Genomic DNA, 26,557 nt, shown 5'->3' with positions numbered 1-26,557 from the left:
AAATCAAAACAAAATAGAAAATGTAGAAAATAAAAGCAAAAAGAAATATGAGAAAAAGAAAAGAAAAGAAGAAATGAAAGAGCTGAAATGAAGCAAGGGCCAGATCCATGCATAGTTAGTTAGTGCTTATGATACCTTCGTCCTTCCGTAGTGAATGACAAGCTCGCTCTCCCATAAGAGGTGGCTGCACTGAGTCCATGGCCAATATCCGCACCATGCCCGCCAACATTCCTAGCCATCGACTGCAATCACCATGCTCCCCATTCTCGTCATCTGCGTCTTGCTCCCGCTGGCCGCGTCCGTCTTTCTTCGGATGGTCCTCGACTCTACCCAAGACGGCCAAGAACCACCCCCCGTCGACTTGCCTATGCCCTTCATCGGTCCCATTATTCGCATGTGGTGGATGGGATTTGACTACTATAGAAAGCATCGGTGAGTGAGATCCATGATGATGGGATTGCAACAACTGACATAACTCACAGCCAATTCCCCATCTATACGATCCGTCTACCGGGCATACGGCTGTATGTGGTCAACTCCACCTCCCTCATCTCGGCCGTGCAGCACCATCCTCGAACGCTCTCCTTCTCCCCGATCCTGGCCCGGGTTGCAGCCACCTTGATTGGGGCCAGCGACGCTGGTTGTGCAGTCTTGGGCGATGATGCAGAGAACGGCTTCATCCGCCGGTTCCATGACTTCAACCACTCCAGTTTGTCAACCGGGCCTGGCTTGGAGGCCATCCGAACGAGATTCTGGAACCTCGTCACCTCGTCTCACTCCAGGCAATTCCTCGAGTCTCCCGGGTTTACCGGTATGTATCAATGGATCTCCCACGAGGTCATGCTGGCCACCTCGGAATCCATGTACGGCGCGCAGAACCCGTTCCGAGATTCTGCAACCCGCGCAGCCTGGCAGTTCGTTGAACCCCCATTGCCTCCCTGAGCCCCTTCGCAAAGTCCCCCCCCCCCCCGACCTCTTGCGAGCCGTTCCTAACCCCCCCCCTCCTCGTTCCTCCCGCAGGAAGTATCAATCCGGCGCGACGCGGCTGACCACCGGATGCATCCCGTCCATCATCGCGAAACAGGCGCTTCGTGCGCGGGGGGAGGTGGTCCGGTCCTTCGAGCAGTACTACGCGGACCGGGGATTCGAGCACCGCGAAGCCTCTCCCTACATCAACGCCCAATATCACATCTTCTCCACCAGCGGGCTGTCTGACGCGGACATCGCCAAGACGCAGGCGGCGTTCAGCATTGCCATTCTGGGCAACACCATCCCGGCCACGTTCTGGCTCATCTACCACATCTTCTCCAACCGAGCGATCTTGCGCGACTGCCGCCAGGAGCTGGAGGCCGCCCTCCGCCGCCACCAGACCGGACGCGCCGCCCTCGATCTGGCCACCCTGGAGCAAGCCTGTCCGATCCTCGCGTCCACCTTCAAGGAGACCCTGCGCATGCACTCGATGGGCACGTCCGTGACCCAGGTGGTCGAGGACCAAGTGATCGAGGGCCGGTACCTCTTCAAGAAGGGCGCCCTGGTCCTGATCCCGGCGATCATCCAGCACAGTGCGCCCGCGGTGTGGGGGGCCGACGACGTGCATGCGTTCGACCACCGCCGGTTCGTGCGCGAGAGCCACGGCCCCGATCGCAAACGAGGTCCCAACCCGGTCGGATTCCGGGTCTTCGGCGGCGGGTGGACGTTGTGTCCCGGGCGCCATGTCGCCACGTCGATGATCCTCGGCTTCGCCGCCAGTACCATTCTCCACTTCGATCTGCGGCCCCGCCGCAGGGGTCAATGGGTGATGCCGACGGTCAAGAACTCCCACCTCGGCGTCGCCATCGCGCAGCCCGATGAGGACTTTGATGTGGAGTTCCGCTGCCGGAAGACGGAGGGAACGGCGTCTGCGGAACGGACAGGTGGCATCATATAGCTACTTGTACTTATACACGATATATGACTTGAATATAGCTGAACAGATGGTTTGATTGAAGGAGTCTTAGGCCAAAGCCTTGATCTTCCGGATGATTAATACCACAGTAAAGAAACTTAGGGAAGCATTTGGCTTCTAGGGAGCGGCTGTTCTGTTCTTCTGCACTGAAAGCCCAACAGCCCATTGAATGGACAACACCGTTACACCAAATGGGCCAAACAGACCAGATAAGGCGAAGCCTGCTCTTAATGAAAGGCGGTCCCTCCTCTACCACCACGCTGTTACAAGGTGATCCTATTCCCAAGTTATTGCCTGGATCGAACCCCAGCAGCTCCATGGTCCGTTGCAGGGCCGCATTCTGCGCGACCAGTCCCACGCCCACGACCATACCGGCATCGATCGCGGAGCCCGCCAGACCGGCCTGTCGCCGGTGGCGCCGCATCAGTGCGTCCAGATCACAATTGGCGGCCGCGTAGTTGGCGAGGCCCTGCCCCCGAAGATGGACGACACCCAGGAGAAGCAGACGAGATAGTCGAGCTGGCACCCACTCGTACCGGTGGCCCGGTGGCACGGTGGAGGTTCGATGCGCCGTGGACCTTGGGCTTCAGATCATTCTGCCACTGCGCAAAGGTCATCCGATCGACCACTACCGAGATTGACCCGTCAACGCTATTGAGGACGGATTCGTGCGGGGATTCGGCAAACAAATGAAGGTAAAGCACAGGGTGCATTCATTTACAGAGATACTATCTTCTGAATTATTGCTACGGTTCCTCCGTTCCATTTTCGTCTGTTATAGACTGGGAAAGTCTCCCGACGTTGCGGGAAGGACCCGTCGATACTCCTCCGTCTTGATGCCCTATAAGTACCGGACTCTCCGGAGCCAAATCATACTTAGTACACTTACACTTTCGCAAACAGATTCCATCCAGCAAGGGCCCACCTCCCCACCACAAAAAAGGCCCGTCCCAATCAGCATAGCCACACCAGCAAAGACCTGCAATCCGACAAACGCACCTCCATCCCGCGCCTCCAGCGCGCCACCGATCGGACTGGCCACCAGGGCCGCAACCGCCACGATCAACCAGAGATTGCCGGACCGCACCCCGATCTCGCGACTCGTAACCATTGCTGCTCGTATCGGCCTGCTCGTCAACGCTTCTCGGTTCAGCTGGCTCGTGAGTCGATTTGAAAAAGCTCATTGTTGCGGATTGATTGAGCAAGAATCTGTCTAGCTCGCGGCAGATAGCCTTTCTAATGGTATTCGTATCGCACTCCATGTATCTCCCTTATGATGGGTTGATTTCTCAGCCATGGTCCGTTGCAACGCATTTGTCAGCTGGCAAATCCACCCCCCCTGTCTGTCGTATCTTTGACCCTAAGCCTGAGCCCGCTAGTATATAGAACATGTGGGGCTACACAAGCCTTGATATCTGTATCGCAATCTTGAGAGAACATGAATCCCACCAATGACAAGGAAGCAGCCAAGCAGCTGTCTTGTCTCGCACCGACCGATGGATGAGTCCCGGTCGATCGCGGTCCACTCTGAGCCAAGCTACAGATCTGCCGTTCAAAGTAGGCCCAAGACCAGTCAAGCAGGCTCGGCTAGAGGGTACTAACCTGGAACGAATTTAGCGGCGAAGACACTTCTGAATTTGCGCTGCGAGCCAGGGCTTACGTGGCACACTTAGGCAGGGATCTGCATCCTGGGCGGGTGATATCTCTGAATCACGCACAGTTGTAAGGTGAACTAGTCCATTAGGGTCCCTGAGCACTCTGATACTTTTTTCCCTTGCCCCGAGATACTGGAAATGTTGTGGATTCACTTTGGTTGTCTGGGGCTCCAGGCGGAGGGGCATCAGCTGCGTCAGTTGGCCGGCAATGGGCTCAACAAAGAGTCATTATGTTGTAGAATCCACCTCTACCTCCAGGAGGCGTTGGGCGCAATGCCACAACAGACGCTGACCAGCAGTTCCCTTCAGGCGACCGTAGAGGTTGACCTACCTCACCATTATGATTCACAGGTTCTCCCCACACGGACCATTGGACAGCTGGGCGCTAACTGGGAATGTTCTCTGCGACTTGCTGACCGAGGCTGGATCCCTCTCGACCACCATTTCTTGGTTCACGCGAGACGACCGCCCCCTCAAGGGCGACGCGGCCGGCTGCTTTACCACCGCGGCACAGATCTTCGTTTCTGGGTCTGGAGATCGCTCTCCGAGCAATGCAGTACATCTGTTCGCGCCGATGGACGGGGCTCCAAGACCGAGCAAGATCTGATTGCCGCGAACAGTGCCGGCTTAGCTCGAGCTCCTGCTCCAGATGCACCAGATCGCTGAGAGCGAAATCCTCACGCAGACGAAACGCATCGACTCGCTTTTGGGCAATCTGCACGGCATCACCATTGTTATAAGTACTGCTGCGCGCATCGGCACATACAACAATCTCAAGCCTCACAGCTAGACTCGGCATCTCACAGAAGAGTTCATCCTGCAGCTGGGCAGTTGAAATAATTAGGATCCGGCCAGTCTGGTCTCAGTGCCGTTCTTCCCCGGCGCCGTGTCAGTCTGGGGTGGCATATTTTGTGAGAAGAAAGGCAGACTGCCTCAATCGCCCAGTGTATAGCATAGCCTGATGTTCGCGAAGATATTACCACGTGAAGGCAGCCCCTGCGGCCTGGCCTGGGGGTGCTCGCTCACCGCCCATTTCGGTGGCCTTAGCTAGTCCCTCCGTGATAGCCGGACGTAGTCAGGATTCGAGCATCTCCCACCTCTCTCGCAGGTGTCATCAGCCGGTGGCATTGGGTCTGTTTGGCATCCGAGGTCGAGATCGTTGATCGGGCTGGGGGGCGGTACTACTGGTGTACAGGGCGATCTGACTGCTTAGGCGAGAGAACCCCGGTGGAGGGGATGGCGGGTCCATCTTATGGCAAGTAGGCTATTGTTGCCGAAGGTTCATGGGGGCTAGAGGTTTGGAGGTTCAAGGAAAAGCGGGCGAATCACCTTTCTGAAGTTGCCCGGAGACTCGCACTTCTTTAGGGTTGGAAAACTGATGACCGTGGGGGGCCTTAATTTTCTCCGCCCACCAGGGAAACCTACATCTCTGATATCTCGCATGACTGGCCGCATGATAGAAGCTGGGGGTAGAAGTTGACCCTAAGCTTTGGTTGGGATCGCGTGAGTGAAGAGGATCGGGACATTACGAGGTCAATTGGAAGGTGGCAGATGGAGTGAAGGTTGGCTAGAAGGTTGGCCCTGGGGCTTTGTAATCTACCGTAGACCATTATTTCTGGGGTGGCGCCTCCCATCCCGACCAGATGAATCGCCAGCCGCTTCCCGGCCAGTTGAACACGTTCGAACTCGTTTGTGCTGGATACAAGAACGCCATCACTGAGGACCCCGCCTTAGACGGGGCGAGTGTAGGGCAGGGCAGATCTTCGAGGAGCACCGGGCGTGGGTGGCCCAACACGAGTTCGAACCGAGCGATTGCCCGCGCTTCGGCTACCTGCTGATGATCGACGGACCATGCCTCCGCTCCATCTTGGGCACGACCGGGCCCCGAGAAGCTGATGTGTCGTTCCCTTCTTCCAGCCGCGCCTCCTGGGCCGGACCGTACGGATACATCAACATCCTGGATGTCGCCGAGCACGACCCGGAAGCTTCCGACTATGTTGAGGGCCCATTCTACGATGGACGTATGCGGATGGGGCTGGACGCCTTGGTGTTGTTTGCGGGGCAAACCGAGGATTACCCACTGTGCGAACAGTCCATCCCTCTCACTAGCACAGACCAGGTGATGTACACCGGTGGAACCCACGCGAGACTCGAGCCGAGAAGTCTGGTCACTCATCGACGAAGAGAGGACAGCTCATATCCTTGCTCAATACTCAACTCTTCACCGTCGACGCAGGCCTGACCGACGGGTTCCTCCCTTGAATAGAGGCCTTGTCGAAGCACCCTTAGCAGGCCCAGCAGGGCCGGTACTTAGGCCTTTCTCGGTACTTACTTATGTAGCCAAGGGCCTGCTCAAGCAACTGGGTATGGGAGTTGTGATTAACCCGCAGTGCGGTACCAATACACGCAAACTAAGCAATATATAGAAGGATGATGAACAGAAAGATGTTGAACCCTACATCCTTTTATCTTTAGTATATAGTATCTCATCCAGGGACTTACAAGATAGACCCCAAAGACCCCCAATATAAGAATAATAAAAGATATACCCTGAGGAAAAGCCCTGACTGGAATACCTTCATTTTTTAACTAGACTAAAAACTCTAAGAATCCTAACGTAGAAAGACCAAACCGTAGTTATGCCTTACTGAAAGGATCTGGGGAGATGGAGTATTTTTCTGCAGGTATACAGTATCTGTGACGGCGGCCTCCGAATCCAAGCATCTTCCACCCATCTGAGGCGTCATCAATCTGTACATAAAGGGCGTTTAGTACCCAATTGATATCCCCTTTAATGTACTCAAGGAAGTTGAGGTGGTGTGCATTGGTGCCGCGTTGCGTGTGAATAACAACTTCCCTGTTTCTATAGCTGTCTAAGGACGCACCTTCCAGCTTTAACAAGTAGGCTGCCACCGCAGCTGCTCAAAAGCGTTCACGCAACCTTTCATGGGCCTGTTTCTACAGCCATGGAAAGCACCGTTCAAAACACCTTTCTCATATCCATCGATGTTTGCCAAATGTGAATCTTACTCGCCATGTCGAGTTCTCACCACAACTCAAATCTCAGCAATGGAGCAACCACAGACTTCCTCATGAATTCCCACACTCAACCGCGTGCTGGAGCTGTTTCTGGTGAATACAGCGCAGACGCCCCACCAGAACCCTTCCGACGGCCCGTGACCGGCAGCGAGGCGAGGAGTCCCACCCCCCCGAGTCCCGCCAAAACCGCAAAGATCCCATGGAACCCATCCAGATACGCATCGACCACCAGCCGCGCGGTCCCCGGGTCCGACTTTCCCGCCGCCCCCGCCGCCAGGGATTGCAGATTCCCGAGATCATCCGCCAGGCGCTTGGCCGTCTCCGCCGAAAACCCCGAATCCCGCAACGACCGCGCCATCAGATTCTGCAACACCGTGGCGCCGACCACCACGCCCAGCGCGAACCCGACGGTCCGGAAGGTGGTGTAGAGACAGCTGGCGTAGGCGGCGTGCGACGCGGGCGCCGTCGCCTGCGCCAGGAACAGTTGGCTGTTCAGCAGGAACCCGTGGCCGACGCCCAGCGCGAGGAGGATCCCGACCCAGGTCCCCGTCGGGCTGTGCGCGGTCAACACGCACAGTGTTGCGGTGGCGGTGATGGTGACCACCCAGCCGCACCACATCAGTTCGCGGAGGCGGCCCGTCTTCGTGGCCACCCATGACGCGGTGAGGCTGGCGGGGATCAGCGTCGAGAGGATGGCGAGTAACCCTACCCCGGCCATGGTCGGGGTCTCATGCCTGATTCCCTCGAGGTAGGAGGAGATGTGGTAAAAACAGCAATACAGCTAGGCCCGTCATTAGTGAGTCTTTATGAGCCAGGGCACGAAATGGGCGAAGGGGGGGATAGCAACTTACTGAAGTCCCTTGGAGAATTGTCCCGAGATATAACGCGAGCGAAGAACCGTTGCGCAGCATCTCGGCGGGCAGAAACGGCGTAGCGGACCCCCATAGCTCCCATCCCACAGTGCAGACCAGCCCGGCCACCCCCAGACACAGTGGGAGTAACACGTTGACGCTGCTCCATTCATACAACGTCCCTCCCCACGTGATGCCCAGCATGAGCGACACGAGGCTGGAGGTAAACAGGACGCACCCGACCCAGTCAACAGGTCGACGGGAATTGCTATGCGGCGGCCACGGCGTCAGCAAGATGGCCAGATAGCCCACGGCGCAGAGGGGGAAGTTGACATAGAAGATCCACCGCCAGCCGCCGTGCCCATCCCCACCATCGTGGGCATACTGCGAGATCAGGCCCCCGACCACGGGGCCCATGGCCATGCCCAACGCGGAGAATATCTGGATCAGGGACATGTACAGTGGGCGCTGGCTGGCGGGGAACCGATCGGTGATCACCACCGTCGGCAGGGTGATGAACCCCGCCCCGCCGATGCCCTGGATCGCCCGGCCGGCGATGATCACGGGCATCGTGCGGGCGACGACGCCGACGATTGAGCCCACGGCGAAGAAGGACGTGGAGATGAGGAGGAATGGCCGGCGGCCGTAGCGGTGGGACAGCTCGCAGACGAACGGCTGCAGCGAGGCCGAGGGCAGGATGTAGGCCGTGCCGATCCAGAATGTGGTCGTCGTACTCCCGCCTAGGTCTTTGGCTATCGTCTGCAACGAGGTTATGAGAATGAAGATACTGGCCGAATTCCGGGGGGCCATAGAGTGGGTGACTTACGGCAATTGCCGGTGGGAAAACTGTCGAGTCGAAGGCGCTGAGAAAGCTCGCGGTCACGAGCGACAATGCGCAGTACAGACCGCTTGGCTTGTTCATGCTTGTTCTGGGAATCTTTACTGAGCGAAAAAAGCATGGAGAACCTAGTACTCTGAGGTTGACACTTAGAGCCTGACTGTAAAGTAGATAGATTGTCTTGTTTTGGCCACCGCGTCAAAACCTCTTTCTTAGTCATGGCATATTCATTACATTAGACTTCCATCATCTTAAATGACCGGCCGGGTGAGTTATGCCCATTACTAATGCAGTCAGTCTAATACTTTTGGTGTTCGAAACCTTACGAGTTGTGATGGAATGTTCCAAAAGCAAAAAAAAAAGGGGGGGAAGAGGTACCAATAGCTCGTGTACAGAGGACTAGCAAGTTGACATGGCGCCGGAGGCATGGGAGAAGTGCTGCACCCACACAACTTAATGCAGTATCATACACCAAGACAGGCCAATTCAGTGGCTCGTTTTGTGCTGAGTCATACATAGACTTTCTCCCGACGGAAATACTCATATGCAACGTCTCCTACAGTGAGGTGTTGTTTACACCGGGGGCATGGCTACCTCGCGTGCGGCAATCAGCCTGCATTCGGCGAGTAATGGGGGCGGCACTTACCGGTACACTTGATTTCCACTAGATGTGGGATGCGTCTTGATTGCGAGGGGATGCATGAGCTCCACAGGCCAGTAGTAGAGTGGATACAGCCAATTGTGAACTGATCTTCGACCCCGCCGCACCCATGACCGGTTCTGTCAAGCCTTCGCGTCGTTAAAGTTGTACCTGGCCATCTCGACGAGTTCTCCGACCTCAATCAGACCCGATTGTCGAGGAGCAGAGCCGGGAATTACAAGATTCCGCAACAGGCAGGACTGGCCCAGAGTTTCACGCGGGTCGAGGAGAGCCTACACTCTTCTTCCCCTCAACCCGTGGCTGACTCGATCCCTGGTCTTTCCACGCTCGACTGGCCGACCTATCACAGACCTGGGATTGCAGAGCGAAGAGCCTAGGTTGTGAGTGAGGGTGCGATCTACAGCGTTGCCGGATCCATCACACGGATTATCGGTGGAGCAATATGGGAGCACAGACTCTACTCTGGATGACCATAAGCCTACAGATTACTGACCTTAAGGATAATTTTCGAGGCGTTTATTCAAAGGTTTCGGCTCTCGAAGCTCTGGGTACGGAGTAGGTACGGAGTAGTGACTTCCCAAAACTTGCGCGGTTGCCTCTATCATATTATTTTTCCTTCAATGGAGGTGTTGATCCCAAAGCGTCAAGCCCTAAATCCGACTAGCGACAATCGCGATGATCGTTCGACAATCTGGCTCGTTACTGTCCCATAGTCGACATGTCAAATTGCATGTTTCCGCTCAAAACTGACCATGTCTACATATTTTACTCGTTGATACGACCACCGGTGGGGCTCAGAGGGTGGTATGATTCCCTCACCACGAAGGGGTCATTATCCTTCATTTGCGGATAAGGCATCCGACCCAACGAACTGGAACCGATGTCAATCAGGGATGGGATCCGGATAAGACATCCATGACGGTACGATATGGTACGATACGGTACGATACGGTACGATACGCCAGCTCAAGACGGGACCGGAAGACAGCCGCCGATCCAAATGCGGAGGGATTAGGGCAGTTCCAGTTTACAACACAGCAGATGTCACCTACCGCGTTGATGCTTGGGTAGACATGAATTAGGTCTATCTGGCTTGGGCGATTATGACAGGTAGCCGAAAAGGGAACTGCTTCAAGACTACCACAACTTACCGACCACCGAGCTGCAGTCAGACGCAAGGGATGGCCTGGGAAATGGCTGAGTTCGGTTTCCTACTGCTGGTAGTAGTCGAGCAGCTTGATTGAGGTAGATTGCATAATCATTGATCATGGTGATACGAGCTTACGACCATAAGTTACTACCTACTAAGAGAGTTCGAGCTATGTGTTCAGGGAGCTCTCTCTCGTGCAGAGTCGATGAAGACGAAAGCGATTCATTAGTGAGTTTCAAGGACCTTCCATTCGCACGAGTAGGGGTTCAAGCATTCTAAAACCATCTTGATAGGTGTGGAACCTTTAACTGAAATATCTGATGGAAGGGGTGTCTCTTACAGCGCAATGACCCCTCCTTCTCGGTAGAAAAGGGTAAGAGTGCATGTATATCCTTGGGGTACTTCTGGGTACCATCCTCCAATCTGGAGGTAAAATTTCAGATTTTGTCCAACAAAATACCCAACGCGCTAGTTTCCAGCCACCCCCGATCCTTGGCCAATCCTCTCATGAGGAAGTCCTCCCCGGCTTGCAAGATCTCCCGCACATCTCTGCCTGGCAGAACCATCGTGTACGGGGTGCAAAGGATCAGCACCCCCACGCAGACGACCGTATGCCATACTAGGTCTTTGTCCAGACGCCGGGTCTCGTGATATCCATCAATAAACCCGTGCATGACGTTTCTGGGCCCATTGATGCCGCCCAGGCGATCGACGACGTAGAGGTTGCTGATCATCTGAGCCACATCCAGCGTCTGGCAGCCGAAATGACAGGATTCCCAGTCGACGGGGACGATTGTGGATGAAAACAGGCCGGATGAGAGGAGGACACTGGTTTCATAGTTAACAAAGAAGCATTTTACTGGGGTTGAGGACACGTACTTCATAACATGGAAGTCACCGTGCGTGATTCCAGTATCCCCTCCGTCGGTCCTTTTGAGCTCCGCCTCGACGGCTGCCCGCACCCTCGGCTCGTCCGTTTTCAAAACATCCGGATAGGCCTCGATGTTCTGGCGTAGATTCCTCTCGTTATACTCCCATATCAAACGGCGAACGGTTTCATTCGAGGCCACGATTCTCGGCAGATCGGTTCGATCCAGGGTGCTGGAATGAAATGTGCCGAGCCAGGCGCCGAGGCTCAACCCGAGGGACGACCGGGACGGGCCCAGGAAGTAAGATCGCAATGAGAAGGTGGTGAACAGCTGAAAGAAGGTGATGGAGCCGGGGATGTCCTCAATCAACAGAGTGTTCTCCCGTGCTCTGAACTCGTGTATCGCTGCGGTTCGCACGGTGGTGTTTTGGAATGTGAAGGGTGGAACGGGATTGGGCGTTTGTGCAAAGGCAAGCAGGATTTCGCTTTCTCGGGACTAGCAGCATGGGTTAGATATAACGCTTTGGCACTGGCTTGGGGCTCAGCTCAGCTGCATACGCCTCGATTCTCTGGAAGCTGGAATTCTTCCATCCTTGCGGCATGGCCGGCATTATGCTTGATGATCACGGTCACGGCTCCGGTGTTCAGCGCACGACGGAGATGGCCACGGTACACGAATCCAAGATAGCTGCCCAGGCGTTCTAAAGACGAGCAGGCAAATCTTGTCGTGGACAAACTCTCTAGAAGCTTGTGGGTGATGCCTTTGTCGTTCTCGGTGGCCATTGGGCTGTATTCTTGGCTGTGCGAGCCTTGGCTATACAAGATTGAAGGAGAAGAGGGCCGGGCATATATTTTCAATCGATGATACAGTTCGGATTGTGCTGCCGTTACTCTTAACCGATGAACTCAAGCAATGATTAGCTGTTATGTGTCAGTAGCAGGCGTATTTAGCTCTACCAGAACTGGCAGACGGAAGGGATCTGACCTGCCACAGAGGCATAACCGTTCATGTCCTTTATCTTTAGTTACAATTACATTTGATTGACTGCGGGAGCAAATAGCAAACCAGACAGCCCGATTCAGCCTACTCCCAGTGCAAGGTTTCAGATCGGGTAATAGACGAATTGAATTACATTGTACCCACTGAATACTGTTGTGCGGTTTCTCAGGTGTTTTGTTCTATGATTTCCCTACATTTCATTTCCGATACCTCGTAATGGATAAAGTTTCTTAGAGCTTCGAGACGTGCATACCTGCCCCTTTGACTTCTGACAGTCTGCTTTGGCCTGGCATGTGGAGATGACGGGATCTTCTCTGGATAGCTCTGTTTTCAGGCTTTGAAAGGCTCGTTATTGAACTTTAATCCTCAAATAAGAACGCTGTGTCGACTACCTGTACGCCGTACTGTGGCATAGTCTACACATGTCACATTTACCCGCCCAATCTACTACTCTACTCTGACTGCCACCTAGGAACTACGGTAAACTCAAGCAAGGCTACACGAAACAGGGATCAAAAGGGTATGCAACTGGATTATCAGATAATGAGTGGTTCAATAGGATGTAATGTTGCATCAACTCCGATCGGGTCTTTGCTTCCCGGCGCCCATAGCGACGATGGCAGGAGCAAAAAGACAAGGACAGATCTGGCAACCTGCGGAAACCTCAGGCTGATCCGGAGCATGGAGACTGGGCCATCGGCCTCCCCCACCCGCCAAGCAAGGGGTTCAATTTTTACGAGATGTTTTAATTCTTGGTTGTGTTCCTCTCGGATTTCCCTGCATTCGGTTGCTCGATACGCTATGTGGCATTCAGAATGTCCAGTCCCTCCATGATGCTGTATATGCTTTTGACCAATCTACAATACGGGGATTTCTGCCCGATTCTGATAATCGATATTATCGACTGTCCCCTCTACTCTGGCCCGGCAGGTGCCAAACACCCGGTCCCAGATGCGCGTGTGCTTGCCGTAGTTGCTCGACCGCCGCCACCCGGATCGGTGGTGCAGGTCGTGATCCTCGACGACGAGGTCGGCCTCGAACCGCCGCATCAGCCACGTGAGGCCGCTGGGCGACGACATATGCAGCCGCACGCCGCTGTGCCCGAAGACCTCGGTGAAGGTCACGTAGCAGTCGGCCAGGTACCAGGCGTAGAAGCCCATCGGCAGGCCCAGCAGCTTCATCGTACCGTGGGCGACCAGGGGCAGGCCCGCGATCTCCACGAGCCCCTGCGCGTCGTCGGCGTACCCCGTCAGCAGCGCGTTCGGGTGCTTGGTCAGGTGGTGCGTGCGGTGGAATCTCCAGAGGGCGGGGACCTCATGCGCGAGGCGATGGCTCCAGTAGTACCAGAAGTCGACCACGATGCCATACACCGTGACCTGAGGGAGGAGCCACGCCCAATCCGTCGATGTCGGCGGGTCGTCCATGGTGTAGGTCAGGCAGATTTTCATGAGCGGTCGGAGGAGCGCGGCCAGCAGCATCGAGGTGATCGCCTTCCGCGGACCGAAGTCGCGCACGCGATCTCGCGCGTGTCCGTCGCCGTCAAAGAATCCGTATTCCTGGCCCAAGGTCCTTGTCAGGCGAAACTCACGCGCGAGGAATATTGCGAACACGGAGAAGTAGAAGACGAACGCTGCTATCGGGCTGAGGTTGTTGCCGGTCGTAGATGCGTAGAGTTGGTGGATGAGCAGAGGTACGCCGGCGTGCACGAGGATCCAGCGATGCAGCTGGATGTCCGCGACGTAAGGAACTTTGTCGTCTTTGGAGTGAATAGGCACGTTTCGATCGAGATTGGTTAGATATCGGTTGACCCTTTCTAGGATCCATTGGGACATATTCGAAGCAGACTGCTCCCAGTTGCGTCAGATACAGGCTGTCGGACTTGGAATGGGATATTGAATATAGAGGTTGAGGCTCTCTTGTCGTCGGACGTAGGGTAGTGAGAAGTGTAGGAAGGTCAGGTACCTAGATAGAACACTCTAGATGTTCGAAGTCCGTCGGTGTTGAAACCCGGTCGGATTTAGTAGTACTGTACATATAGAGAAGGAAGCAGTGGTACTGGTGCAAGGCAATTTACCGCCGGAGTTACACAAGAATTTGGAAACGAACCTGTTCGTGACTGAGTGAGAATTGCTTAATAGTTTAGAGAGTATGGACTTAGTGGGGGGGGGGGGGTTCATCCGGGAGTGAGAATCAGAGGAGGAGAGAGCTTAGGGCTCCAGGGTGCAATCCATACCCAAATGGAAAACCCCACTGCCTTCCAGGTGCCGAAGGCACTTCTCAGATACCTGTAGGTACTGTAGCCACCTGGTAATACAGTATCTTATATCACCTCCAAAGTTAATTATTTTATGTTTTATAACTTACTGACACCCTACAGCTCTAGACCCACTCCCCTAAGCCTAATGCAATATGAGCTAGGCCATCCACCTAAACCCATTCTTCACGTGTACAGTATAATCAACTTTGTTACCCTCCGTGGCTACACATTTCACAATTCTCCGCGCTCCACTGGTGAAAGCAATCAGTAGATCTGTTATTATATACACTATAGTATATCTGAAACATATAAAAGAAATATTGCTTAAATTACAGCATGCAAATATTCTTTTATAAGATACTATTTAAACGTGGCTGCATATTAACATTAGGGAACTGTGAGATTGGTGGCCACGGAGGATACTGTGCTTTCAAGACCAACCAAGATCCTAAGGCGTTACATTTGTACCGGTATGTAAGAAGATTGAATTAATACAGCCTGTACAAGGTGCTTTCGGCAACCTTTGATTTAGTTAACACCAGCAGAACTTCTAGATCTAGCCACAACAGATAGATAATAATGACACTGGTATACCACCTGTATTGGTGATAAGAATACCTTCCGCCTCTGAAATATCGAAATCTCGTCATTTATGAGGGAGTTCTGATTGTATGCTAAACGAGGATATCTAGGGATTTAGTTATAGATAGGGAAACCCTCAGTGCTTCGCCTAGAATTGGACTCACTTATCTGAAGAGAGTTGGCGGCTACCTCTTTGATAGACAGTTGCCGCTACGGTGTGTATTCAGCAAAGGAGAAGCTCTATTTACGCCGGCATGCCACCGCCCGCAACACCACTTGCCTGCCCGGCCCTGGAGTGGCGTATGCACCCTTCTGGTTTATATACAAAAGTTGTTCAATCAGCACACGAGACACACTGAAGAGCGCTGCATTGTTACTTTTTGGATACATTGCCTTGCCTAAAAGGGCTGGAGGAATCAGGGTTACGGTTGTGAGGAATATTGTCGTCATAATGAAAATCACCGGTGGGAGGTGGTTTTTTTACATCAACACCAATGTGACTTTTCTAACACCCGATCGAATGCAAGGGGGTGGCATTCTTGCGTAACATTAAAGCATCATCAACTGCACAATTATGTATCAAGTAATATGAAAGCAAGCTTTGCTCAAAATAACCCATCATCTCCTTATTTCCTTGGTAGAGCTTGATTTACATCTCGTTCAAATGTTCGTACTTAGGCACTATAAGACATGTCGGGGGACAGATAGCTTATAATGGCGTATTTATTGCTTGCTCTTTTGAAAAATAACAATAATTTATTTCTAAACATCAGGTCATCAAACAAAACTCATTGCCAAAGAATCCTAATTAGTGCGCCACCGTCTAGTTCTACTAGCCCTTAGGTCTTCCCATGTCTACTCTTTTTAGCAGCATGAATCTTCTCATGGGAGCGCCCAGATTCATCACTCCTCTCCACTTGCTGTTAATATTTGGAGGGACTTTTCTTGCATATATTCTTTGCACCCTCGTCCATCGATTGGCCCTGAGCCCTTTGGCCAGGTTTCCCGGACCTAAGCTTGCTGCTGCAACACGCTGGTATGAGTTCTATTTCGACGTCGTCAAAGAAGGACAATTCATGCTCGAGATTGAACGCATGCATGAAAGATATGGGCCGGTGGTTCGGATAAGTCCCTTCGAGCTCCACATCAAAGACCCCGACTTTTACAACACCCTCTATTCTGGCCCTCTGCACAAACGAGAGAAGTATAGTTGGTTTGTCTCTGCACAAGCCCCAGGGACCACCTTTGCTGCAAGTGGACATGGTCACCACCGTGCGCGTCGGGGCATCCTGGCCTCGTTCTTCTCCAAGCAGTCGATCCGCGCTTTTGAACCCGACATCATACGGCGCATAGATTCAGTATGCTGGCACCTGGAGAACGCGATGAAGCAGGGGAAAGCTGTTGAGTTGCATACTCTATTCATAAATTTTGCTGTGGATACCGTGTCTCTCTTTGCCTTTGGCCCTCGCTATTGTTTCAACACCCTGGATTATCCCGTGCTGACGGATATGTGGAAGAAGGGGGTGAACTCGATCTTTGAAACGCTCATCCTACTGCGGCATCTTCCATTCCTTTACACTGTTTCGAGGTACTTTCCTGCGTGGATTTGCTGCCTGATCCAGGCTCAATACAGAAATATCAAACCAGTTGAAGAGGTGAGCTTTACATGAAACGCAGCGTGATGACATCACATGAAGTAATAAATCGCAAACAGGCAATCGAAGAGCGAATGACAGAGCTCTTCAACTCCCGCAAAGCTCAAGTCTGGGACAAATCCATTTTTGCCAGCATCCTCCAGGATGACGGCAAGCATCCCAGCACAGAGACGACGCTACCACGTTTAATCGACGAAGCCAAATTCCTTCTGGTCGCGGGAACAGACGCTCCATCCCAGGTCATGGCGATAACCTTGTTCCACGTGCTCCGGAATCCCAGAGTCCACGCGAGGTTGAAGGATGAACTCACGCAAGCCCTTCCAAGGGCCGCGATGACCCCTTCGTGGCAGGAGATGGAGAAGCTACCGTATCTTGTCAGTGGCCGTATCAATCCTATTTGCCTGCCAATACACTGACGAGGGGTTAAATAGTCAGCTGTGATCAAGGAAGGCCTGCGACTTTCGGCCGTGGTGACCTCCCGTCTCCCCCGCATTGCACCCGACGAAACCCTATACTGCGACGGCTGGGAGATCCCGCCAGGGGTATGTATTTACTTAGATCGTGTGTGCAGGACCTTTGAAATCTGACATCTTTGCGCCATAGACACCTGTGAGCATGTCTACACACTTCATCCTCCGGGGCCCAGATATTTTCCCGCGACCGATGGAGTTCTGGCCGGAACGTTGGGAGACAAATCCCGAGTTGGAGCGGTATCTTGTTCCCTTTTCGAAGGGAAGTCAGGCGTGTTTGGGTCCCAGGTAGGTGCTCTGGATACGGTTCCCAATGCCATTGACTCCATGTGGTGACTAAGACCGCCGAAGCATGGCCTACTGCTGGCTGAACCTGGTCCTCGCCACCGTGCTCCGTAGGTTTAGACTGGAGCTTTTTGACACATCGGAAAACAATGTGGCAACAGTACGGGACTGTTTCAATGGCCAGACTGCTCCTGGTCAGAACTGTATCCAGGTCAAAGTCCTTGGGTGCCAAGCGCCCACGAACACCTTGACTTCCGATCAAGTGGGGTAATGCGATTGGCTTGATTCCACGCTCTCATTTCTTTGACACTCTGCAACATATCTCGGTATCCACCTTCAAAGGCGGCCCTGGTTATGAGCGAGATTCACCTCTGGAATACCAGGTTGGGCTGCGTCGTGTGATGGTGTCTTCCAGCAACTACATCATCCGTCCATCCTTACCGAGCTGTCTCAAATGTCGTCATAGTCACTGAAGGAGTCCGTAGAAGTGTGCCGGACACCAGAAGTATCCAGATATTCCAAGAGTTGTAGCTAGATCTGGCCGGTTACTATGGGACTATGTTTGTCGACAGTCACACTAAAGTGAAGCAGGTCCGTTTTGGAGGCGCACTGGTTATCGCGAAAGTTCTCATCTCGGCAAAGCCTACAAATAGCCCTAAGTACACGAGGACACTGGCCCTAGACTTGCATGATCCCAAAGCTTTTATCATATTTAGCATCATTACTGTCAATCTTTTTTTTCATGCGATCCTCAGTAAGGAGAAGTGTATGCATGGCATGCAAAGCACGTCGTTGAAGTTGTAGACTCGTCACTTCGTCACCCACTCGGGAGCCAATATGAACTCGCTTCAACCCCCTCACCAGCCCAAGAAGTCTCCGGTAGAAAGCTTCACGTAATTCATCTTTAGCTAGTAGTCAAAGCGCGACTGAATTAGGTTCCAGGATTCCGACCCACCAGCACGTAGGTTAAGTCAGTGCTTGCTGGGAATGAGCTCCCGGGAGTACTACCGGGGCCGGGAGCCTGGCACTTATGCATTTCGCAAACCATACGAACTTCCTTCGTCTTCACACGAGCTACTAGGACAACTAGTGCCCGGGAGAATTGACACGCCCCCTACAGCAGCGCTAGGCAGCTTTTGTATCACATTCCCAAAACTCCGGCGTGGCGTGCTGCAGTGGAACATAGTGGCTGGGACGGGTGTGATACCAGTGCAATACTGGCACCCAATCAATAAGCCCCAATCGCGCAGATCGACATCGATCTCCATGCAGCGAACGGTACTAAGTACGACATGCGGCGTTAGTTGTTTTTTACCTTTTCCTTTTTCCTTTCTAACCATCCATCTATCTTTGTGCCATCTCCGACAAAGGCCACCATTTACCGATTTACCGAGCCCACGAATAGGAACCATGCTCACCTGTGCCTTTTACCACCGACTGCTGCTCTGGGGCACGCGATAAGAAAATTTTGAGATGGAAATTGAGGCATTTACTCCCTTTACCACATCCCAGGGTTGAGGCTACTCCGAGACACCATCGAGGTTCCTGGCCTCGGTAGTAGAATTTCGGTTTCCGTTTGCCGGTTAAGTAGAGTCACAAGGAAGTCTAAGTGTTAGACGTCACGCAGTCGGTTGTCTTGAGGAGAGCATCCAGATACATTACCCAGAATGCAACCGCACTGACTCGAGAAGGATGAAGCTGCAATGATGGTTGATCGTTGTCAGACTACATTGCATCTAGGTGATGTTTCGCAGCCCCGCAGGTAAGGCAAAGGACGTGCATCTGCCGGCTATTCTTTCCTAATCCAGACTCATATCTCCCTTCTTCAGCACGTAGGAAGCAGACTCCATTGGGTGAGATGTGTCTAGGAAAGATGCACACGAGCAGGCTGTGCCCGACTAGATCGCCCGCATACGTGAACAGACCTTCCCTAGCTTCGAGGGCGGCGGGGCCGTACAAGGAATTTCTTTCTAATTTATCCCTGGGAGGAATCGTATTCCACTGACACCATTACAAAGGGCCAGTGTGCAAGATTAGCCATGATTGTTGAACCGAATAGACAAATTATGACCCAGCTCACCATCGCCCCCCTCCCCCCCCGGCCTGACCACATCTCTCAATTGATTTGCAGGCAGCGTATTCATCCCTTCTTGCCCTATAAATACCCACGTTTCTTCTGTTCAAAAACCACTTTCATTCAATCATCGTCGCCAGCCTGCGATGGATGGACGTCTACCTGGATTTCGGGGAGCTCGGCCGCGCCCGGCGGTATGATATCCCCGAGACCAAGGTCAAAGGTGTTTTCTGGGTGCTGCCGGCCAGCGATCTGAGTGGGGACGTTGCTGCGCAGCCGTATGAGTTGAGGTTTGTGTTGGAGGGGGCGGCGATGGAACGGTTGCGGCAGGATGCGCTGTGGCGGTGGGTGCTGGTGAAGGAAGCCGAGTGAGAAGATCTGGAACCTGCGGGGTAGAGAGGAAATCAAGGACATGTGCTATGCTTCATCAGAAATGACAGGAATACCTTCTTTACCTTCAGTGAGCCAATGGTGCGGCGAAGAGCTTGGCTGTTCTAGTGAGGCACGGATGAAAGGGAATCGTTTCCAGATCCAAGTCGCGCATCAAGGAAGAGCGTAGAAAAGTCACCATTGATAAAGCAAGTCCACCACCTCAAAGGCACACGAACAATCATCAAGGCTCTGCCTCTGAAGGTACGAAATGAGCCGTTCTCGCGACCGTCGTTTCTGCAGAGTAGCCCATCGAAACTCTACCCCGTCTCAGCAGCACGGCCGCAGCAACCCCAACTCTCCCAGCGCCGCATACCCCGCAGGAGTCAGCATCTCAAGCCCAGGCCAGTATAACCTTGATGAAATGACCCCAAGATAACTGTTATTGATCCCCTAATCCCCGACTCTGAAAAGAAGGTTAGTCGCTGATCCTACGTCTGCTCGGCGCAAACACAGAGGGCGGGGTGAGGATGGGAGTGGGAGTATCAAATTTTCCAAATAAATCGGAGTAGAGCAGGGTCCAACCTCGGCGGTGCAGCCGGAGACTCCTTGGTTGTATCTCGACGACTGTAGTAAGTAGTAACCGCTCCAGCCATGATGATAATACTTCTCCCTTCAACTCAATTGGTGCCCCGTTGTGTCCATTGGGCACCTGGAACCCGGGTGGGGATAACCAGAACACACGGAGTACGTAGTCGGGGCCCACTGGACTGGTTCTGCGGCTGTACCCGCGCCAGAGGACCCTCGGTGCGTGCCTTGGTTGAATCTGATATTGGTAGATAGTAGTTCTAACAAGCGTACATACACATCTGGATAAAGACGAACCATTCCGGATGGGGTTTGCTCAGCCTCGCCACCTAGTAGGATCATGGATGTTGGTGCATGACTTCACCAGCACAGCAGACAAATCTGGTCCTGAGAAGCGTACTATACAAGGCAGATAATCTTTTTATCAGATTGAAATTCTGTATTCTGGCTCCCAGATACTGTCCCCCCTCAATGGAAGGATCCTACAACACTCTTTTCTCATCAACAAAAGCAATAGAACCCACTTAACTCACCCTTCCATGCCCCCAATCCCTCACCTCACAACCAGAAACAAAGCACATTTCCCCCAACAACCACCCCAACCACCCCAATCAATACCCCGTCGGCCTCACCGCAATATCCTTATACGCATCCCTTCCCTCCAGCAACGCATCCGTAATGTTCCCCGCCCACGCCGCCGCCGCATCCTTGACCGCGCCCGCCGGGATCCGCGCCACCACGCTGCCCGTATACGTCAGCGCGGCGGTGTGCTCCTCCTGCAGCTGCGAGTAGATGTACCAGCCGCCGTCGCTGGAGGCGGCGGTGGCGGCGATCGCGGCGTGGATGCCGATGTAGTCGGCCACGACCACGGAGATCTGCGCGGCCAGGGTCGCGAGGGGTGGGAGGAGGGCGGTGGCCTCGGTGGCGTTCAGGAAGTCCGGCTGGATGGTTTTCGTCTCGGCCAGGAGGGCGGTGATGAGCGTCGCCGCGCCGGCAGTGATGTTGGAGATGTCGTCGCCACCGGGGTAGGTCTGGATCTGGGCGTCCAGGGCGCTGGCCGCGGCGGTTATGGTGGTTAGGCCTGTGGTGAAGGGGGTGGTGTCGCGGGGTTGGAGGTGGGGGAGATTTAGGGTGGTGGTGGTGAGTGGGGTCGCTGCGGTTAGGGTGGTTAGGGCGAAGAGGAGGCTTGTGGTGGGGAGTTTCATGGTGGGGAATTTGTAGGTCTTGTAGAGGTGGGGTAAGTAGTTTGTATGTTGAAGAGAGAACAACTTGCAACGGAATTGAGGTAGGGAGGTGATCGTAGGCTGATGAGGAGTCTGTTCCTGCTTTTAAGAAGCATGCATGCTGCTGGTTCCTGTCGGCCCACTCTACTTCCCCTCCTCTCCGTTGGCAGGATCATGGAGGCTGAAGAATATGCAACCCTGAGCATGGCATGCACACCGCTAGTGAGCCTCATTGGTGCAGACTGCATCCAGATGCATCTACGGTTAAATAGAAAAGGTCTAGACTATCCGAGCGCACCAATGGGACTTTTCAACAGTGGCGAGACCATGCATAAGATGAGGGGGAAACCCTGAAGGATCTGGCCGCTAGTCCCAGAAAGCCAAACCCGGTTAGGGCTGGAGATTCACCCTCACGCCTGCATGAGTCGGACATGCCTCGTGGCTGTAGCAGGCTCAATGTTGGAAGCTATCGCAGCCATGCGCACAGAAACCGCAACTCTTAGTTGATGTTTGAGCTTACCCTCGTATCCATCTTCCGTTCCGACTGCGAACGGGCGAGTTATAATGTATCCTGCGGCGGCTAATCGGGCAGTATACCCACTGCACAAGAACGACTCCAGCTCTCTTTTTTAGATCGACTTGTTGTATACAATTTTTGATTGCTGGAAACTCCGTAATTCTTCTTTTACTGTTCTTTGTCTCTCTTTTCTAGTGTTATCTTTGTTTTTTGTTTTGTTTTGTTTTGTTTGCTTTTTTTGTTTTTTTTTCTCGTGTCCATTCAAATCTCCACCCGGAAAGCATCACAGAACATGTTCCTTCTCCTCTGCTTTGGGAATGCGCACAAAGACCGCACAAATAAGGGCAGCCACGACAGCCATCCCCAGGCTAAGCCACCAGATCGCGCGCAAAGCCCCCAAATCCAGATCATACCCCGCGCCGTGATTCACGCGCTGCCCAACGGTATCCGCCAGAGCGGTCCCAATGGCCGCAGACAGATTCTGGATGGTCACCAACAAGCTGCCCGCGGCACCCTGGAAGGATTTCGGCACGCTCGAGGTGATGAAAATGGAGGCAGCAGCAAAAGTCAGGTCCGGCCCGAATGTGACGAGGGTGATTCCCGGCATAGCCAGCGCCCAGTAGGTGGTGTGGGCGGTCTGCGGTAGGAAGAAGACCGGGCCCATGGTGAAGGCGATCATCCCCACGGCAAGCAGCCAGTGACCGGGAACGACGTGCAGCGTGCGCGAGACCACCCAGGTGGCTGCGACTCCGGACACCAGGTTGGGGATCAGGTATAGTGCGACTGTGATGGGGGCTTTCTGCTGGGTGGAGAGGAAGAAGCGCACGGCGTAGAACATCCAGCCGCCGATGTAGGCGCCGTAGCCTAGGAAGTAGGAGATTGCCAAGGGGGTGAACCCGGGAGCTGTCCAGAGGCGGTTGTCGATCAACGGGCGTGCGGCCCGCTGCTCGGCCAGGTAGAACAGCCCAAAACAGAGCATCCCCGCGATGATGGTGGAATACGTATATGGCTGCCAGCCGCTGGGGGCGCCCTGCGTCAGGCCGAAGATAACGAGTCCGCAGCCTGCCGCGGCGCAGACGGCCCCCATGGCATCGAAGTCCTTGAGGATCGTACTATTATGCTGGGGTGCAAATGAAGGAATGCACCAAATTGATGCGAGGACACATAGGCCACAGAGGATGGAGTTTGTGGCGAAGATCCAGGGCAGATGGGCCGCCAGCGCACCGCCCTTGAGGCAGCCGATCAAGAACCCGATGGGAGCCATCGCCGCCATCAAGGAGAAGATCCGGTTCTTGCGGACCCCGGGCGCGTACAGCCGGCCCAGGAGGCTCATGGAGGAGGCCTGGAGTACCCCCACGGCTACTCCCTGCATGGCTCGCGCCACGAAGAACAAGACCGCGCGTCCTGGGCGAATGCTGAACACCAAGACCAGATTCCAGATGACTAGCCAGCCGAAGGCGAGTGTCATGGGCGGTTTCGGGTCCGAGAGGTCGGCCACCGACCCGGCGATGATCACAGCCACTCCATTCGCTAACAAAAACGAACCCACCAGCCATGGTGTACTCCCTTCGGTGACATGCAGGGCGCGGGGAAAGATGAGTTGATTCACGCGAACGTCTCCGAGAAATACCCCGAAGAGTAGAAGGCCCATGGAGCACAGGAGAACAAATACTATTTCGTTGGCAAAGTTAGACAACTCGGGGGGCGTACTCTGCATGACCCAATGCTCTGCCTCTTCCATGTCGAGTCTAGAGGTTAGGCTACCGGCAGTGTGGCAAGCGTCATCATTTTGTGGGAAACTGTGAATGTGTTCATGAGTGTGTGGGAATGCGGTCTGCGAGACCTCTTCCACGCGACGCAATGCAGAATGAGTGGCCTGTATACTTGGTGTATCCTCGACTGATGAGTTGAGTTGACTTTGCGAATGAATCATGGCCATCGAATGTTTGTTCTTTGAGAATGCCCGGTGATATTGAGAGAGCGGGAGGAGAAAGTGCGTAAGAACGGGGACGGGGATTTGCAAAGCTGTTTATAGTCAGCCTTTTTCAGACTTGCAGCGCGCTTACAGCGGCTGAAGTTCATGTTATTAACCCAGTACGTGCCTAGATAGCTCCTCTTGCCTAGGGTAGTTTCGAGTTTTCGAAAATTTCGACGCCCCCCACCAAGCCATGACAGGGATCAAGCTACCGGGCAGCTCTCGGGATTCGAAACCCGAAGCAGCATCAGCCTATGATTGTTGTCCAAGTGGCGCTCTCGTGATGGAGACATGGGTGGGAACGAATGACTATTCTACCTGGGGAAAATCAGGACCTCTCCACGCCCTGCGCAGGGTGCTCAGCAGGGAGTCAAGCTACGAAGAGGTTGGCAAGTAAAAGTTTAGTAATTGCTGTACCAATCCTTGACCATCAATCGTCGCCAGAAGTCGTATGTCTCTCTACTATACGCACAGCAGCTCTTCAGAGCAAATGATCGGCGAACAGTCAGGTAATTGTCATATTACTAATCTCTGCCGCTGTCGAATGTGACAAGCCAACCCCGCGCCCTAGGGCGTGGGGGTGTGATCGTATTGACATCTAGCTATCGAATGCAATTCATTTGTTTCTTATGCTGAGACTGCAGAGTTCCACCCCTAGCCGTCGTCACTTAGCACCCGTGCTGTGTCGTTCAAACTTGGATTATGAGTTGAGTAACTTGATCGTGCTTATCTCATCAGACACACTCAACATCTAGTCAGGCATCCCGATGTGATACAATCACCGATACCTCAGCAGTGAATAGCAGGCCCCTTACCCATGCAATGTATGAAGTAAACCATCATGTTCTCCTTGCTAGGATCGAGGAATGTCTCTTTCGACAATCAGACAGAGTTGTTAACTTGAAAGCCCAGTGGGTGCATTTGATCCATTCGCAGTTTTTTTCATGGGAACTAACAAGTTCACCAACGGCTACATCTTCATCTCGGTCAGTCGCCTAGCTTTGTGTTTGGGGTCAGCCCTAACTTAACTCGGACATTCCAGGACCATTATGTGATTGAGAAAGTTTCGCTGCCTGATGGAGGACTGTAATTTCAAAAGGTAAGGGGGAGTCAAAAGCTTCCCCGCCTTACACTCTTCGTCGGGTGAACGTATTTTTCAGTTCATTTACATGGCGCTCTCGCTGACAATATGTCTATGATTCTTCGGTTCTGAGTCTAAAGCATAGAACTACAGTTACCTCTAACAATCAATGCTAACAGTCACAGATTTCACTTCGTATGGACGAATTACTCAGCTCCCTCACACCAAGGGCTCTTCATAGAACCCCTTCTCCCGCAGCACCTGACTCGGATGACAGACATTCAGCGTCAAACATGCCAACAACATCAACGTCGCATCAAACACATAAATAAACACCTCATGACCCTGCAAACTCCCTTGACTCCCCTGGATATACTCCGCCACGCGGTAGATCGACCGGACCATGATGAGTGCACTGACCGCATACAGAACCATCAAAAGTCGTTCCCAAGGCACCGCCAGCCCAATCGACTTCTCCGTCGGGCGTTCGCGGATCCTCCGATGAAAGACGGCGGACACCCCCATGAAGACCCCGAAGAAGACGATCTGCACGAACAGCCCGATGATGATCATCCGCTCGCCCAGCTTGACCTTGCCGGGGGTCTTGGCTTGGGCGAGAATGCCGCCGCCGCCGCTTTGGAACAGAAACGAAAGAACGTCGCCGGTAACGAAGATCCTGGTGAGTTTGGCGGGGCGGATGGGCGCGCGGGTGTCCCCGTCGACCAGGCGGATGATGCGGCCCAGGATCATGTAGACCGACGCCGCAAGGAGAGAGGGTCCCAGGAGGAGAAGGAGGCTTTGGCCTGCGTAGGGGGCGACGGACCAGTTCGGGGTCTGCTTGGCGCTGACGGCGCGGAGAGCGTAGCCTAGGGTTTCGACTATTTGGTTGTTAGGGCCGAGGATTGATCGGACTTTCCGGTGTTGCGGGAAGGAGAAGGAGGCTTACAGGCAATGCCGATGATGAATGGGGTCATGAAGCGACTCCCCGACCGAGTGGCCTGCCAGATATGTCCCACTCCTGTGATTAGGAAGCCGATGGTGAAGATAACGGCTGCCGCGTAGGACGGGTCATAGCGGTACAGAACAAATGAATCGGACATTTTGGAAAAAATGGACGGGGATTTGGGAGAATGAGATTCAAGGCTGTGAGGACTGCATATCTGAGAGTTTCTGATCAACGAGATGGTGCTTATATAGTGTTTGATGAAATATCGTTGAGGTGTCAACTCAACATGGAGTATCAATTCTTGACTCGACAAGGTGATCTATATATGGAAGTGGTTCGGAATGCAGGTACACCATACCTGAATAGGCAAGGTGTACGGCAGTCGAGGTTTAAAGTTTCCAGCCCTCGTTTATCAACTGCCGATCGGAGATTTTAAGCTGCTTTCTGAAACATGTGGAGCCATCCACGGTGAGAATACGACCAGAAGAAAGGAAACAACCGTATCTGGTATAGTGTACGCAAGTTTCT

The 26,557-nt window shown here is 53.5% G+C and overlaps 11 protein-coding genes across 11 annotated transcripts; 4 read left to right on the top strand and 7 right to left on the bottom strand.

Moving 5' to 3' along the window:
* The first annotated feature begins 201 nt into the window (after positions 1–201).
* Positions 202–2,035, top strand: BO72DRAFT_484389 (cytochrome P450). Its single transcript, XM_040947852.1, has 3 exons — positions 202–432; positions 483–914; positions 1,021–2,035. The coding sequence occupies exons 1-3, from the start codon at positions 254–256 to the stop codon at positions 1,925–1,927; spliced, it is 1,518 nt and encodes a 505-aa protein (XP_040803678.1). The 5' UTR covers positions 202–253; the 3' UTR covers positions 1,928–2,035.
* A 48-nt stretch (positions 2,036–2,083) lies between these two features.
* Positions 2,084–3,056, bottom strand: BO72DRAFT_525845 (uncharacterized protein; the record flags this gene model as incomplete). Its single annotated transcript, XM_040949990.1, has 4 exons — positions 2,084–2,194; positions 2,251–2,414; positions 2,482–2,573; positions 2,945–3,056. 4 exons carry the CDS (start codon positions 3,054–3,056, stop codon positions 2,173–2,175), a joined length of 390 nt encoding a protein of 129 aa, XP_040803677.1. The 3' UTR covers positions 2,084–2,172.
* Positions 3,057–3,744: 688 nt separating this feature from the next.
* Positions 3,745–4,547, top strand: BO72DRAFT_504923 (uncharacterized protein; the record flags this gene model as incomplete). Its single annotated transcript, XM_040949169.1, has 1 exon — positions 3,745–4,547. A coding segment is annotated over one exon (522 nt), but the record flags the coding sequence as incomplete, so codon positions are not given.
* Positions 4,548–5,243: 696 nt separating this feature from the next.
* Positions 5,244–5,842, top strand: BO72DRAFT_494021 (uncharacterized protein; the record flags this gene model as incomplete). Its single annotated transcript, XM_040948431.1, has 2 exons — positions 5,244–5,278; positions 5,335–5,842. 2 exons carry the CDS (start codon positions 5,244–5,246, stop codon positions 5,840–5,842), a joined length of 543 nt encoding a protein of 180 aa, XP_040803675.1.
* Positions 5,843–6,898: 1,056 nt separating this feature from the next.
* Positions 6,899–8,252, bottom strand: BO72DRAFT_361214 (MFS general substrate transporter; the record flags this gene model as incomplete). The annotated part of the gene is made up of 2 exons (XM_040940746.1): positions 6,899–7,420; positions 7,491–8,252. Coding segments are annotated over 2 exons (1,284 nt in total), but the record flags the coding sequence as incomplete, so codon positions are not given.
* A 2,324-nt stretch (positions 8,253–10,576) lies between these two features.
* Positions 10,577–11,900, bottom strand: BO72DRAFT_484388 (phosphotransferase family protein; the record flags this gene model as incomplete). Its single annotated transcript, XM_040947851.1, has 3 exons — positions 11,566–11,900; positions 11,019–11,503; positions 10,577–10,967 (listed from the first exon to the last, which is right to left on the bottom strand). Exons 1-3 carry the CDS (start codon positions 11,788–11,790, stop codon positions 10,577–10,579), a joined length of 1,101 nt encoding a protein of 366 aa, XP_040803673.1. The 5' UTR covers positions 11,791–11,900.
* A 933-nt stretch (positions 11,901–12,833) lies between these two features.
* BO72DRAFT_504914 (sterol desaturase family protein) lies at positions 12,834–13,866 on the bottom strand. Its single transcript, XM_040949168.1, has one exon. It carries the CDS (start codon positions 13,837–13,839, stop codon positions 12,865–12,867), a length of 975 nt encoding a protein of 324 aa, XP_040803672.1. The 5' UTR covers positions 13,840–13,866; the 3' UTR covers positions 12,834–12,864.
* Positions 13,867–15,730: 1,864 nt separating this feature from the next.
* Positions 15,731–17,562, top strand: BO72DRAFT_504909 (cytochrome P450; the record flags this gene model as incomplete). Its single annotated transcript, XM_040949167.1, has 5 exons — positions 15,731–16,501; positions 16,561–16,875; positions 16,933–17,043; positions 17,105–17,259; positions 17,323–17,562. 5 exons carry the CDS (start codon positions 15,731–15,733, stop codon positions 17,525–17,527), a joined length of 1,557 nt encoding a protein of 518 aa, XP_040803671.1. The 3' UTR covers positions 17,528–17,562.
* Positions 17,563–20,612: 3,050 nt separating this feature from the next.
* On the bottom strand, positions 20,613–21,603 carry BO72DRAFT_445973 (uncharacterized protein). The gene has a single exon (XM_040944184.1). The coding sequence runs from the start codon at positions 21,490–21,492 to the stop codon at positions 20,899–20,901; it is 594 nt and encodes a 197-aa protein (XP_040803670.1). The 5' UTR covers positions 21,493–21,603; the 3' UTR covers positions 20,613–20,898.
* Positions 21,604–22,310: 707 nt separating this feature from the next.
* On the bottom strand, positions 22,311–23,876 carry BO72DRAFT_525842 (MFS general substrate transporter; the record flags this gene model as incomplete). The annotated part of the gene is made up of 1 exon (XM_040949989.1): positions 22,311–23,876. Exon 1 carries the CDS (start codon positions 23,766–23,768, stop codon positions 22,311–22,313), a length of 1,458 nt encoding a protein of 485 aa, XP_040803669.1. The 5' UTR covers positions 23,769–23,876.
* Positions 23,877–25,301: 1,425 nt separating this feature from the next.
* Positions 25,302–26,285, bottom strand: BO72DRAFT_525841 (RTA1 domain-containing protein; the record flags this gene model as incomplete). Its single annotated transcript, XM_040949988.1, has 2 exons — positions 26,030–26,285; positions 25,302–25,961 (listed from the first exon to the last, which is right to left on the bottom strand). The coding sequence occupies exons 1-2, from the start codon at positions 26,181–26,183 to the stop codon at positions 25,303–25,305; spliced, it is 813 nt and encodes a 270-aa protein (XP_040803668.1). The 5' UTR covers positions 26,184–26,285.
* Between the last annotated feature and the right edge of the window lie 272 nt (positions 26,286–26,557).

The sequence above is a fragment of the Aspergillus fijiensis genome (assembly GCF_003184825.1).
Source record: "Aspergillus fijiensis CBS 313.89 unplaced genomic scaffold BO72scaffold_12, whole genome shotgun sequence".
NCBI lineage: Eukaryota > Fungi > Ascomycota > Eurotiomycetes > Eurotiales > Aspergillaceae > Aspergillus > Aspergillus fijiensis.
This window is presented reverse-complemented; position numbering and strand designations above follow the sequence as displayed.